The sequence below is a fragment of the Melanotaenia boesemani genome, chromosome 1 (genome assembly GCF_017639745.1).
Source record: "Melanotaenia boesemani isolate fMelBoe1 chromosome 1, fMelBoe1.pri, whole genome shotgun sequence".
NCBI classification, from domain to species: Eukaryota; Metazoa; Chordata; class Actinopteri; order Atheriniformes; family Melanotaeniidae; genus Melanotaenia; species Melanotaenia boesemani.
In genome coordinates, this window is record NC_055682.1 from 19,021,780 (window position 1) to 19,034,700 (window position 12,921).

Consider the following 12,921-nt stretch of genomic DNA (forward strand, 5'->3'; position numbering starts at 1 on the left):
CTGAAGCTTCTCTCCCCCTTTAAAACAGTGCACAGTGGTTCACTCCACACCTGCACCGGCTGTTTCAACTGGTTTGTTATCCTGCCAGTAGCCTCTGATGGACAGCCACAGGAGGCAGGGAAAATTCTCCAAAAAAAGGGAAATAAAGCTACCAAAAAAGAAAAGAAAGGAGAGAGAGAGAGAGAAAATGAAATAGAAGTAGCTGCTTCCTTATTTCTTTTAGAAGAGAGATGAACAGCACAATGATAGTAGCAGCACCTTGGCGTTCATTTAGGGATAAAACTGATTAATTACTATTGGATATTACCAATAGTAATTAATTCCAAAGTTATTACTGCTGATTTTTTGACTCTGAGATGAGACACTTCGACATGTAGTCAGTGAAAGCCTGGAATCAATCCACCAACCGTCCGGATGGAAGACGACTGCTTTTCCTGCTGAGCTACAGCCACCCGAGACAAGAGTCTACATTGCACAGGCTTTTATAGGAGATAGAATGCAAGTCAGATGGCAAAGTTCAGTCGTGCCACTTTAATCATTTGTTCCATAAACCCTGAGGTGAATAAGAAAACATTTTACAAGCTACTGGCTGATAAAAGGTGCTTGTTTTTCAACAAAATTAAAAAACACATTGAGGAAACAAATTACTCATACTTATTACTCATTACTCATTTATTTTATAACTTAAGTAAATCATAGCTCAGTTTTACATGCAAGTCTCAGCCAGATAAAAGCGAGAACTAACAAGTGGATAAAGTTTGGATAAAAAAAAAAAAAAAGTATTTAAAGGCTGGCCATGCTATCTATACAGACTAAGACTAGGGTCATGCACCTGCTCCAAGCTCCAATCTAAAAGAACAGCACAAGATGAGACTGCTTGCATAAACTGAACCTGGCCCAGTTCCAGGCAGGTTAAACGGGTACCTTCAAGTTCAACCTACAATTTTAAAAAGAATACTGTGATTAAACAATTTGGCTCATGACCCTGATGAGGCAGTCCAGATACAGATGGAAAAGTTATTCCGATTGCACATTTAACAAGTGAAACAGTTGCAAGATGAGCAAAACAAAAACATAATAAAGTATATGCATGTAAAAAGGGGTGCAGGGTAGAAGCTTTAGTATTAAGGTAATAATTCATTTATAAATACCTCAGTTATTGAATAAAAGGAAAATATAGTTGAAAGGATCATTACATTGTAGGTGCAGTAGATTTCAGTACACAAACGTCATATATGTAATTCTCCCATTCATATGTTGTTATCCAACTGTTTTCATTAACCTCAGTCCCTGTTAAAGTTCTACAAAACTGACTTTAGAATCTATATTTGCTACTTGACCAGAATAAGGACTTTATTAATTTGTTTTCACACATAATAACTGAGCAATCTGGCATTAATGAGCTTAGCAAATTAGCTTATACAAGCAGCCCAAACCTCTACAATGCATACACATCACATGGCACTTATTTGTTGTGCATCCTGACTCTGCAGCATACTGTAAATGCTGAGCATGTCAACAAATTTATTTAGTGTTCATTTGCATGTTTTGTAAAGATGCATTGAGCTCTAATTTTTGTAGGTTTAGTGATTTTTCAAGTAAATCTTTTAAGTTTATGATATATACCTGCTGGACAAGTTAGCAGTAAATGAGTACATGAACTTTAATCCCAATTAAAATCTATTCGTCACTCCTGTCATTGATATGTCTTGATCCCTATTCAGCGCTTTTCTTTTTAGGTCTAAATCCATTTCTGTTTATCCTCTGGAACTGGTTTCTATTTTTGGGCAATTACCTCTCCTCTTTTCTGCTTGTCTTATTCTCCCTTTCGCTCTTTGCTCTGTTTTTTTTTGTCTTTCTTGTGCTCGCTTTGTTTTTCACACTCCTCAGTTTCTCTTAAGTAAAAAATCATTCAATGTTTATAGTCATCTTAACAGACTTCCAAGTAAGAATAAATGTGAAAATAACCATCTAAGTCAATCAGGGTTTAGTAGAAAAAGAGAGCTCATGTTCAGAGCATATATATGACTGTGGCTGGTGTTATACAGACAAATACAAAAGAAAGCAAAGATATTCATGTGCCTGGAGAAGAGAGAGAATCACTATGAGAAAAGGTCTCTGTGTTGTAAGACCACAGAATTTTTCAAATGTGGGAATTCTGTCAAATTCATGACAGACTGGCAAAAATCTATGAGCATGTGGACTAGCTCCCAGATGTCCAGCTTAATGTCACCATCAATCCAGCCCGATGCATTGATTTATCATGATGTCAGTTGTGATAACATGATTGTTAAACCCAGAAATAATTGCAATATAGAGCTTGTATAGCTTGTATAGAGCTTTTTATTTATTCTTAATATTGACTATATCTTAGCTGCAATATTTACTATTTCTGCTCAGATTTTCATATAAAGATGTCTTTGCATGAATGTGTTGCTGCATTTTCATGCATTCATTCATATTCTATACCACTTAGTCCAATTCAGGGTTGCAGGGAAGCTGGAGCCTTTCCCAGCAATTAGCAGGCGAGAGGCAGGGTAAACCCTGGACAGGTCACCAGTCCATCGCAGGGCCAACACAAAGACAACCATTTTTTGGTGTAGATTTTGTCATATGCACCAGTTTGCAGAGGTCCATGGGGTCCCCCTGAGCCTGACCAGATACAGCCCAAAAATTGTGACCCTAGGAACTGTATACTATGAGTGTGACTCACCAGATCTCATAAGAGAAAAAGAAAAATCTGAGAACAATAACAAAATCTATGGTTTTTTTTCAAGAGACTGCAGAAGAATCACCATTGTCCACACCGTGCAATGCTATTCGAAAGGGTATAAGGATTAAATGCACATGCAGAGAAAGCTTTCCTGCAGATGACCCAAACTGTAGTATTTGTTAAGTTGTGTTTTACATCAAACATTGTATTGTACCCAAAATTATTAAGAAAAAGATAAGACTGCTGGATTCTCACAGATTTGAGGTGCTTTTAAAGGATAAGATTGTATAATTGAGTGACATTGAGCTGTGAATGTAGCAGGCTATATTACATTTCTGATAATATCCCCCAAATTATTTAAACTATACGGTGTTTCAGCTTATTGACACATAAAGGCTCATTTATACTCCCTTACATGCGTAAATAGGGACATCCATTTCAAATGTTGTCATATGTCAACATCCTCATACTTCCATGCATCTTTTACGCTGGCATGGTTGTTAATTCAATTTCTCCACTAGTGGCCAGTGCTGAGTTCAGAGTTCACTCCCACGGTTCAGCGTCAGTTTCAGACACTGGTTGGCAACGGTAATGCATCTCTTTAAAGTTGTTTCCAAACAGCCAACACACCCTAAACACTCGCACAGCCGTTGTTCAAAAACTCACGCAATTTTGACAGCTATTGTCCTCATCCTTGTTTTGCTTTTGTTTTTGTTTTTTTCTTCCTATTCCTCTTCTTCTCTGGTTTGTTTCTTTTGCTGGTCCCATGCCAACAAGACTGCGATTTCCGGTGGTATTGCTCAGGTTTCTGAGTCAAGCCAAGCGAGGAATGGCTAAGGTCCGTAAAAACGGACCAAATTGTGTGATTAACTGACACGGCAGATGAATGTCCCTCCGTCTGCGTATCCATCTTCTGCGTCGCGTATAAGTCGGCCTTAAGACTCATTTCCAACTCCAAATAATTGGTGCACATCTTTGACACAGATGGCTCGAAACCGGGATTTCCATCCACGCCATGGAAGTGTAAAAAAAATTAATGGACAAATGAACGAATGACTTAATAAAGCTCTATAACCTTTACATATATTATATATATATACATATATATATATATATATATGTATATATATGTATATATATATATATATATATATATATATATATATATGTGTGTGTGTGTGTGTGTGTGTGTGTATAAAACATATTAGGCTCAAGTCAACATTGTTATCCAAAAGACAAACCTAATAGTTGGATCTATGTGAGAGCGTATGTGTGTTTGAGTGTGCTTGCTTCACTGCATGTGTATATGAGATCCTGTCTTGTATTTACTTGATCGAGCATGGTCGTGCTCCTCCGGGTGCTTGTCTCTTGGCTCTCCAACAGAGTTAGAGCCGAGTTAACACAGAAGAGCACTGCTAAAGCATCTAGAGTCCAGGCAGTAAATCCTCCCTCACAGCATTTGCTCCAGACAGAGCTGTTTAGCACAAGCTTACAGTCATGAGGCAGGGCAGTGATTGAGGAGAGGATAAGGGGTGAAGCACTAATACAGCATTGTGAGAGAAGCAGACCAATAATTAGAGAGCAGATTTAAAGAGCAGTGACTGAAGGTGGTGTGGAGATGAAGTGATGCAAGGGCTGAAGGTGGGGAAAAATAACAAAGAGGAAAGATACAGAACGTCTGAATTCAGAAGCTCAAAAGGTAAATGAGAGTGGATGGGAAAACAGTTAGGTGTAGAAAGGACCTTAGAGAAAAACTGATGGAATCAAAAGGCATCAGGAAAGAAGGTAAAAGTAGGTCAAAGCTAATTAGTGAGCAAGATAACATGCAGAAACGATTTAGCCCAGAAGACTGAGACTCAACTTAAGTGACAACAATACCTCACACTTTAGCTTGAATTTAATCTCACTTCACAGCACCGGGCCCTCTACATGTTCATACACATCAAGCAGCATAAACTCAAAAATTCTACAAAGCTGTCCTCATCCAGATGTTTGACTGTAATTTTAGTATTTAGACAACTCTATACTTTCCTTTTTTTTAACTCCCTTGTTGGTTGTTTTCTTCTAGATTACTCTCTGGAAACATTGTGTTCTCATAATTAAGTCAGTACTGCATTTACATATGGTCATGCAATCTTTATCCTCACCAACTCATTTTCATATCAACATGAAGATTTGCTTCTGATTTTATCAATACTTTCATCTTATTTACTTTTATCTTCAACTACCTGTACAGGGATGCATGCCATGTCTAACTCTAATGCCTGTCTTTTTGTATCACTCTCCTCCCTCTATGCTTATGTGTATCTGCACAGTTTCGGGGATGCCTCTCTCTCATCAGCCTCCACCTTGGAGCACATCCCGTCCTCAGCTGTGGCACGTCCTCGACCCTTGGTCCGGCAGCAGAGCCTCCAACAGCCCCTCACTCACCAGCCCCCTCCGGGTCCCAACGACCCCCCGGTCACCTCACAGAGTCTGGGTCAGCTACACACAGGCCCAGGCGGCGGGGGCCACCGTGGGGGCCCGCGGGGGGTCCGGGGGAGTCCGGCTGGAGCCTCCCGGTACAGAGGAACAGGGGCTGGCCGATCACGGTCAAATCCAGGCAGCTGGGACCACATGATGGAGCAGATTCGCAACAGAGGTCTGGATGTCAAGTCGTTCTTGTAAGTTCCTTAAAGTTTCCTGCTGTGTAAGGTCTAAATGTGCATGATGTTAATATTTGCTGTACTACAGACCTAGTTTAATGCATCTCACAGGACTTGAATAGACCTTTAAAAAACCCACCTTCACTTTTTAAATGAGATGTGCACTCAACCATATAGTAAGTTTCAGGCTGTTTGGAGGAAGTTATTAGAGCTTGTGCATAAGTTAAAATAATTTAATAAGCAAAAAGTGATATTGACTAATAATTGCTTTAACGTAAACAGCTGTAAAATAGAAAAAATGAACTTTTTGGCATAGATGTGTAAAATACAAGAGCATGTTTTACAACTTGAAAAATATACTGAAGTAACAAAAGTATAGTAATACATATACATATACATAAACAGATATATATATATATATATATATATATATATATATATATATATATATATATATATATATAGATATATGTCCCTGGATTACACTGTTTACAGCAGAAAGCAATTACATTTAAATAGCTTTCATTCACTTAAGTTAATGCACTTTTTGTTATGTGTAAACAAATGTTTCAACTAGTCAGCTCAATGAACCAGCCTGACTTGCCTTACTTGTTGGAAGCTTGCCATTGTTAGCATGTAGGTTGTAACTTCTTGTGATTCTTGTGTTTTGTATCCAAGGCAGTATTGTAAACCATAACACACAGGAAGTGCAAACTGATGTGTGCTCGGTAAATCAAATTTGACATGTTCTGCAGGATAACTTAAATTTTTTGTTTATGTTTGCAGTTTAATTTTTCACTGGAACACTGTAGACCTTCCATGCATACTAGTATGAGTATATACTTGTACAGAGGATAAACTAGTATGCTAGTAGTTGATAAAAGAACCAGTTTTTTTAAGTTTAAAATAATAATAATGTAATTATTAGTTCTCATGAGTATCACACTGACTGTTCAATTATCTTAAACATGTAGAAAAGTTGTATTTTCTGCTGTCGTCATCCATCATTGCTATGACTGACACAAAGACATTTAGCATGGTGATATGAATTCCTGGTAATAAGACATGATGTGAGAAAACTCAGTCTATAAAGATTTCTGTTTCATAACTTAGTAGATTACCTAAGCAAATGGCAAATATCGTACATCATGGCCCCTTCCATCACACTCAAGGGCATGCTTGTAAGTCATGTAAAACATTAATGTTAGCATGCCCAATGTCTAAATGACTTAGTGCTATAACTTTAACAGACCAACAAAGCTGATATAAGCATACCTTATTTCTGAAAAGTTCTTTATGGACTAATGGGCCTGTCACTGGTCATGGCCAATAAAGCTAAAAGCAGGACAATTACAGCCACTGACTGGCATTTCAATGTGGAGAAATCCAAACCTATTTTGAACTGCTCTCTTGTGCATTTATGAAGTTATCAACTAGTTTTTAAACCTAAAAGACTTATACTGACATATACTGACCAAAGAAATACTCACTACACACTTAGCAAAAAGCATCTTACAAACAATTTTCCTATCCATTCACTTATAAAGAGATACTCATGTGCACAGGCTTCTGATTGTCTGAGTTAGGTGGAGCGGCGAGCTAGCTCTCTTACTCTGTTTGACTTGAATGATGGATTACAGATGATGTGCTCTACAAAGCAGCCTCACACCTTCCTTTCCTCCTGACCATAAACACAGACCCTCATTCATCCATATAATATTTACCTGTTTGGCTGTTGTTTTTTTTTTTTTTTTTTGCCTTACAACTTGAAATTAAATTGAATATCTGCAGTCGGAAATGTTTAGAACAGTTTCCCAGTCCCTATCAATGAACAACATCCCCACACCAGTCTTATCTGACCAGAAGACATTTTTTCATATGTTCGGAAAGTCTTCAATGTGCCTTTTTTTTCTTGAAGCAATGACTTGTTCAGCCAATCTTCTGTACAGCCCAGCTCTCTAAAGTGTACGGCTTATAATGGCCGTATAGATACAGTTTTGGTGCACATATATTCCCATTTTGTAATGATGGATTTAATTATGCTGCATGGGGTTCTCTAAGTTTTTCACATTCTCTGTTAGCTCAACCCCAATTTGTACTTCAACCCCTCCTGATAGTTTCAATAGTGGTCTTCCCAGAACAGGTGTATATAAACTGAAATCATTTGGCACTTGAGTTGCTCACAGGTGGACCTTATTTAACAAATTATCCTACTTATTAAGGCAATTGGTAGCACAAGATCTTATATAAGTGTTTCTTTTTCCATTTACAGCCTGTGATGCAAAAATAAGAAAAACACCAAGGGGGATGGGTACTTTTACATGCATTTGTACCCATTACTCCCTACTCCTGTATTATCTTCCTATTAACATTGTCTGCAGGCCAATAGCTTTGCTGCCTGTGTAAATCATCATTCAAATAAGGCTGAGTATATATATACTGAGGTGACATCGCCCATAGTGCCTGCCCGTATGAATCTGACTGGACCAGACACTTCAGCTGTTGACCCTGTGGGTATGGGAATATCATGCATTTGCGATCAGTGGGGTATGAACAGCTTAATGCAGCGGCTTCACTTCCACTTGTCCCCTTTGCCACTTCATCTTTGTTTCAGATCAATAGACCTGCTGTAGGTGGTAATGATTTCAGCATCCTGGAGTTGGAGTGTGTGTATGTGTCGTTTTTCATCATCTATACAAATCCATTGAGTTCATTGATAACCGTCATGTTAGTCCTGTTTATACATTCCTGATGGGCCACTGTCTCTTGAACACTGTGTTCATCGTGTCAATACTGCCTCTACAAACAGTGTTTTGTTAAGGAAGAAACATATTATAGAAAGCATATGGCAGGATAGAAAAATTGAAATGTCATATTTGCAGAGATGAGAGGAGGAAGATCAGAGGAAAATAAGGAGAAAATATCAAAAGATGATGACATCCGATTCATTTTATTAAATCTTTTGATCCTCTTGATATGTATTCATGCTTTTTATGTGCACACTTCCTTGTGTACTCATTGCTGTGATACTGTCTGGCTCATCACCGGAGGATTTAAATATTTGCAGTTTGAAAGAAGTTTAGATTTTTGTCTCATTATCATTTCGTGTCATGTTTCAGGCGCAATAGGAATGCAGATTCTTGTGAAATAAAGAGTTTTGGCACCCACATTATGTCACAGTGAACTAAGATGCTACGGATGCTAGTAATGCTAATGTAAAAATAAAAAAGACCAAAACTTTTCATCTCTTAAAGCAGCACTATGTAACTTTCGGAACTCAACTAAATGTGTTTCTGACTTGCTTTAAATATACAGTGACATTTATTATGTAGATTTCTGGAGCCATCAATGCCCAGCAGTGTCCCAAGGCTGAGAAACCGCACTTCATGTTACAGCTGAGTTTCACTTTTTGCACTGCATCACGCTCCCGCAACTGGATAACAGCACACTGGCCTTTTGAACATGCACTGTGGCTAATTCATCAAAGAAAGACAAGAGTACATTATTGGAGGAAGATAGGAAAAGAAAAAGAAAGGGACAGAGCAAGAGATAAGACAAGAGTCAACATCAGACTGGCAGGTACTATTCTTGCTTTCCAGGCTTTTTCCAGGTCTTCTTCCTTGGTATTTCTCCAGTTTCTCATCTTCTATTTTCCTGATATTGCCAACGTTCAGGATGGCTATGTCAATCACAACAGCTTTCCTCTGCTGATTATGGACCACAATGTCCAGTTGATTGGCCATTACAATTTTGCTGGTTTGTACCTAAAAGTGCCACAGTACACAATGCTTTGTGTGGCCGATTTATGGACGTTATCAGAGGAATCTTACAACAGAAAGGTTGTAGTATAGATACACACAAGCAGCCTCAACACAGCTGTTGAATAGAGCATACATGATACATAAGGCTGTTACAGTGCCAGGAGAGCAAAAGTACATCATTATACATCCACAAACACCGCTTGTTCTCGACGCATCAGCCGAGCAGAACTTTCTTCTTGTGGGGCTCTGAGAAATAGCTATTGTGTGAGTGGACGGATATTAAAGGTGGGCGTAGTTAACGTGGAAAAGCATGAAGCAGAGAGTTGTCACGTCAGCATTTCTGCTGATGCAAGGCTGAATGGATAGCTTTAAATAACAGTTAATCAAAGTGGTGAGAAAGTACAAAAATTAATACAATACATGTGGTATGTATGACATGGACATCGCTGCATGCTCAACACCGTCCTGCCTCAGACGCAGTTTCTCATTAACATCCGGGTCAATTGTACATTGCACATAAACACCCTGACAGCTTCGTATGTAACAAGCTATATGCCAGGCTTCCAGTTTGTAGCCAGACTAAGGGCTGTTTTATACCTTCATGGAGGTGTCCATTTTCTCCCTAAATCTCTGTCTCAAATGCAACGGAACGACAGGAGGAAGCTGCCACCTAAACAGTTGCAGAGACAGAGAGAAAGAGTGAGAGAGATATGCAGAAAAGAGGAGTAAAGGAGCAATAAAAACAATAGAGACTCTCAATGAGTACAAATGAAACACTGCTCATATGCAGCAGTGTGAAGTGGTGAGCAAAACAGACTAGTAAGTGAAGCAAAAGCCTTCCAACAAGTGTTAATCCACCAAAACAGAACCTTTTTTTTCCGGGAACTTCAGATTTACACATCAGACTCTTTTTCCACACACACTTCACAGTGTTTACCACTATGCTAGATGGATTGATAAAGTAACAAAGGAGGAAGAAAATAGATTGGGCAAAGTTGTTGTGATGTATTAAGGCATTATAAGGGAATATGTGGATTGTTTTAGTAAAAAAAAAAATGAATAAAAAAAACTTCTTTTAATGTACACAAATGAGTATTTAGGGCTTTTATCAGTGCCTTGAGAAAGACTTTAAATAATACAAGACTTTCCCAGAAACTTAATCTCAGGTTAGTTTTGCCCTTAAGGAAATTAGTGTAGAAAGAGAAAGATGTAAAGGTTGTCATTGCATTGGCTATATAAATTATATCAGAGCAAGGTAGTGGCAGGGGAAAAAATAAAAGCAAGAATAGGGCAGAATATGTGCCTTTATTGCTGTTTTTGACTAACTTGTAAAATTAGTTGTGGTCAAGTATGCATTGTTAAGACCACTGTTTGAAGGGCCTCTTGAATTCACTGTGCAACTTACTTTAGTATATGATCATTTGAATGACTCCAGGCATAGTTAAAGGGAGAATAACAACTGAAAATCAACTTAATTTCTTTCTATTGCTTGTTTTCTGGAAAGACAACCTCGATTTTCATGGATTTGTTTAGTTTTTATTGATTCTGTTTTGTATATCATTTTATTTCAGGGATTTGCTTTTCTGTTTTAACATATTTTGTTCAAACAGACACTGATGGCGATTAAAAATAAATAACAATAAAAAAAAAAACATAGGTATCAGTAGTTCTCAATCTGTCGGCAAAGGAAGATTAAAATTTAAATTATGATTGCCATACAAGTGGCTCTAGCAGAATTTTAAAAAAATCATGAGCAACTGAATGCATCGTTGAGCGTTTAAGAAGACACATGGTTTACTGGGCCATTATAAAACACCACACACTTCAACAATGAATCACACTGGAAGAAAATCAGCTTATGGATTTTTTTTAACAGGTTTTATATCAACAGTTGGCTTGGATTAATATCACTTTCATCATCTCCTGTGATAATCAAACTGTAGTAAACCTTTATATTACAGAAATGCATGGGGTGCTGTACTACAGTCAACAAAACATAATTCCAGTGTTAAAGACCTGAAGAATCAGCATGTGACCAATAAATTGGTACCATCTACAATCATGTTTCCCTAGAAGAAACTAGCACAGCAGCATACTTGATAATCACAGGCTCTACTCATTATATAAAAACTGATAAGACTTTGTCATGTATTAAAGACTCTTTAAATAGCACAGTCTTACCAAGCTTGTAGAGTGAATAAAAAAAAAAAAGACCTACTCCTGGTGAGTTCTTTTTTTCCTGACATTTTGTGCTGTACTATTTTCTAAACTTAAAAAAAAATCACAGCAACTCATATTTGTGTATTATTACATTAATTAATGTTACTTATTTATGTTAATAATAATACGAATATTTGATTTGTATTATTAAAACATTCATTGTTTTGACTTTTTATCCACTTTCAACAGTCAGATGTTGAGTTTTAGTATTAAAATATGAACAGCAGAATAATATTTGAATATAAAGGTTACCATTTCCTCTGCACATACAATGAACCTACAAAACCCACTCTTTTTCATATGTCAACAAATGGTCACATTCAGCGATGTTTACATTAAAGTGGCTGTAAGTTAGGAGCTATGATAGGCTCCAGACCCATGAATTGTAATAAGCTGGGTGCAGAAAATGAATGTATGGCTGCAAGCATACTGTATAATGTTTAATTCATGGCTTATAATTGCTTGCAGGTTTGAGTAAAATACATTGCATAGACTGTTAAGATAAAACATGGCAGTGTCCTCTCAACAGTCGACCACCTCTCTCCCGCTCTTCTCTTTGTTCACGACATGAGTGTGTGCTGGGTGTCTTGCTGCGTTTCTGTCCCTGACTGTTTTTTTCGGCATAATATGTGTGCCCCTGTGTGTACTTGTCCACATGCTGTCCCTGTGTGGTCTTGTGATGCCTTGTTTGTCTGTGTGTCCAGTGAGGGGAAGATGGTTGTTCTGTCTCTAGCAATCGGGCTGGCTGAACAGGATGACTTTGCCAACCTCCCAGATCTTCAGGAAGCACCGGCAAGCAAAGAGAATGAAACCACACCAGACAAAAGGTAACTCGAGGAAGAAAGAGACAAATGTGAGCAACATGGTCAATAATGCACAAAATATTGACAAGCTGAAGTTTCTGTATTTCAACTACTGATCAGCCACAGTAGTAAAGCCTATATGTCAAATCCCGCGTTATGATGCCAAAACATCTCTGAACCGTTGGAGCTGAGACCCCTGGGTGTGACTTTTGTGTCCTGTGAGTTATGGAGGGGAACGTCTGTGGATCTGGCTTGTTTTATCAATGGTCAATCAGACCAGAGTCCTGGTGGTTTGTTGGGTTCCTCGAGCTGTATTTTTTAGTGTTGCACACTGTGTTCTTTTACATGAAAAGCCAAAACAATGGGGAGTGTCAGTGCATGGTGAGTGTGCTTGGTCTGCAGCAGTGTTCCTAAGGGTTCAAACTAAGTATCCACATTACTTCTAGGACTCAGGATTTATTAGCAGAACATGATGATCACTGATATTTACTTCACAGAGCAGTGGTTTTTAATGTTGTGGCTTGTTTTGTTATGAAGATGTATGTCATGACAAATAATTTAGTATTTTAGGATTATTTATAGTTGTATTTTGGCACAGTCACACTTTCATGTTACCTCTAAAAAAATTGACAACCTCACTTCAAATCAAAATAAATAAACTCATAACACTGCTTTAAAATAAATAATAACACTTACCAGATATATATTATATTCAGAAAGGTAATTTGAAAGAAATTACAACTATTCTTTTGCAGGCAGAACAGAGAACACTTTTGACA

The 12,921-nt window shown here is 37.8% G+C and overlaps 1 protein-coding gene across 4 annotated transcripts in view; it reads left to right on the forward strand.

Moving 5' to 3' along the window:
• The window catches only part of syt7b (synaptotagmin VIIb), a 129,245-nt gene that overhangs the window by 73,420 nt on the left and 42,904 nt on the right, over positions 1–12,921 (forward strand). For 3 of the 4 annotated variants that reach the window (XM_041989952.1, XM_041989977.1, XM_041989970.1), the window contains 2 exons: positions 5,029–5,376; positions 12,044–12,166. In XM_041989952.1, coding sequence (XP_041845886.1) covers positions 5,029–5,376; positions 12,044–12,166 — 471 coding nt within the window. The remainder of the gene's footprint in view (positions 1–5,028; positions 5,377–12,043; positions 12,167–12,921) is intronic. The other variant, XM_041989961.1, reaches the window with a different exon arrangement.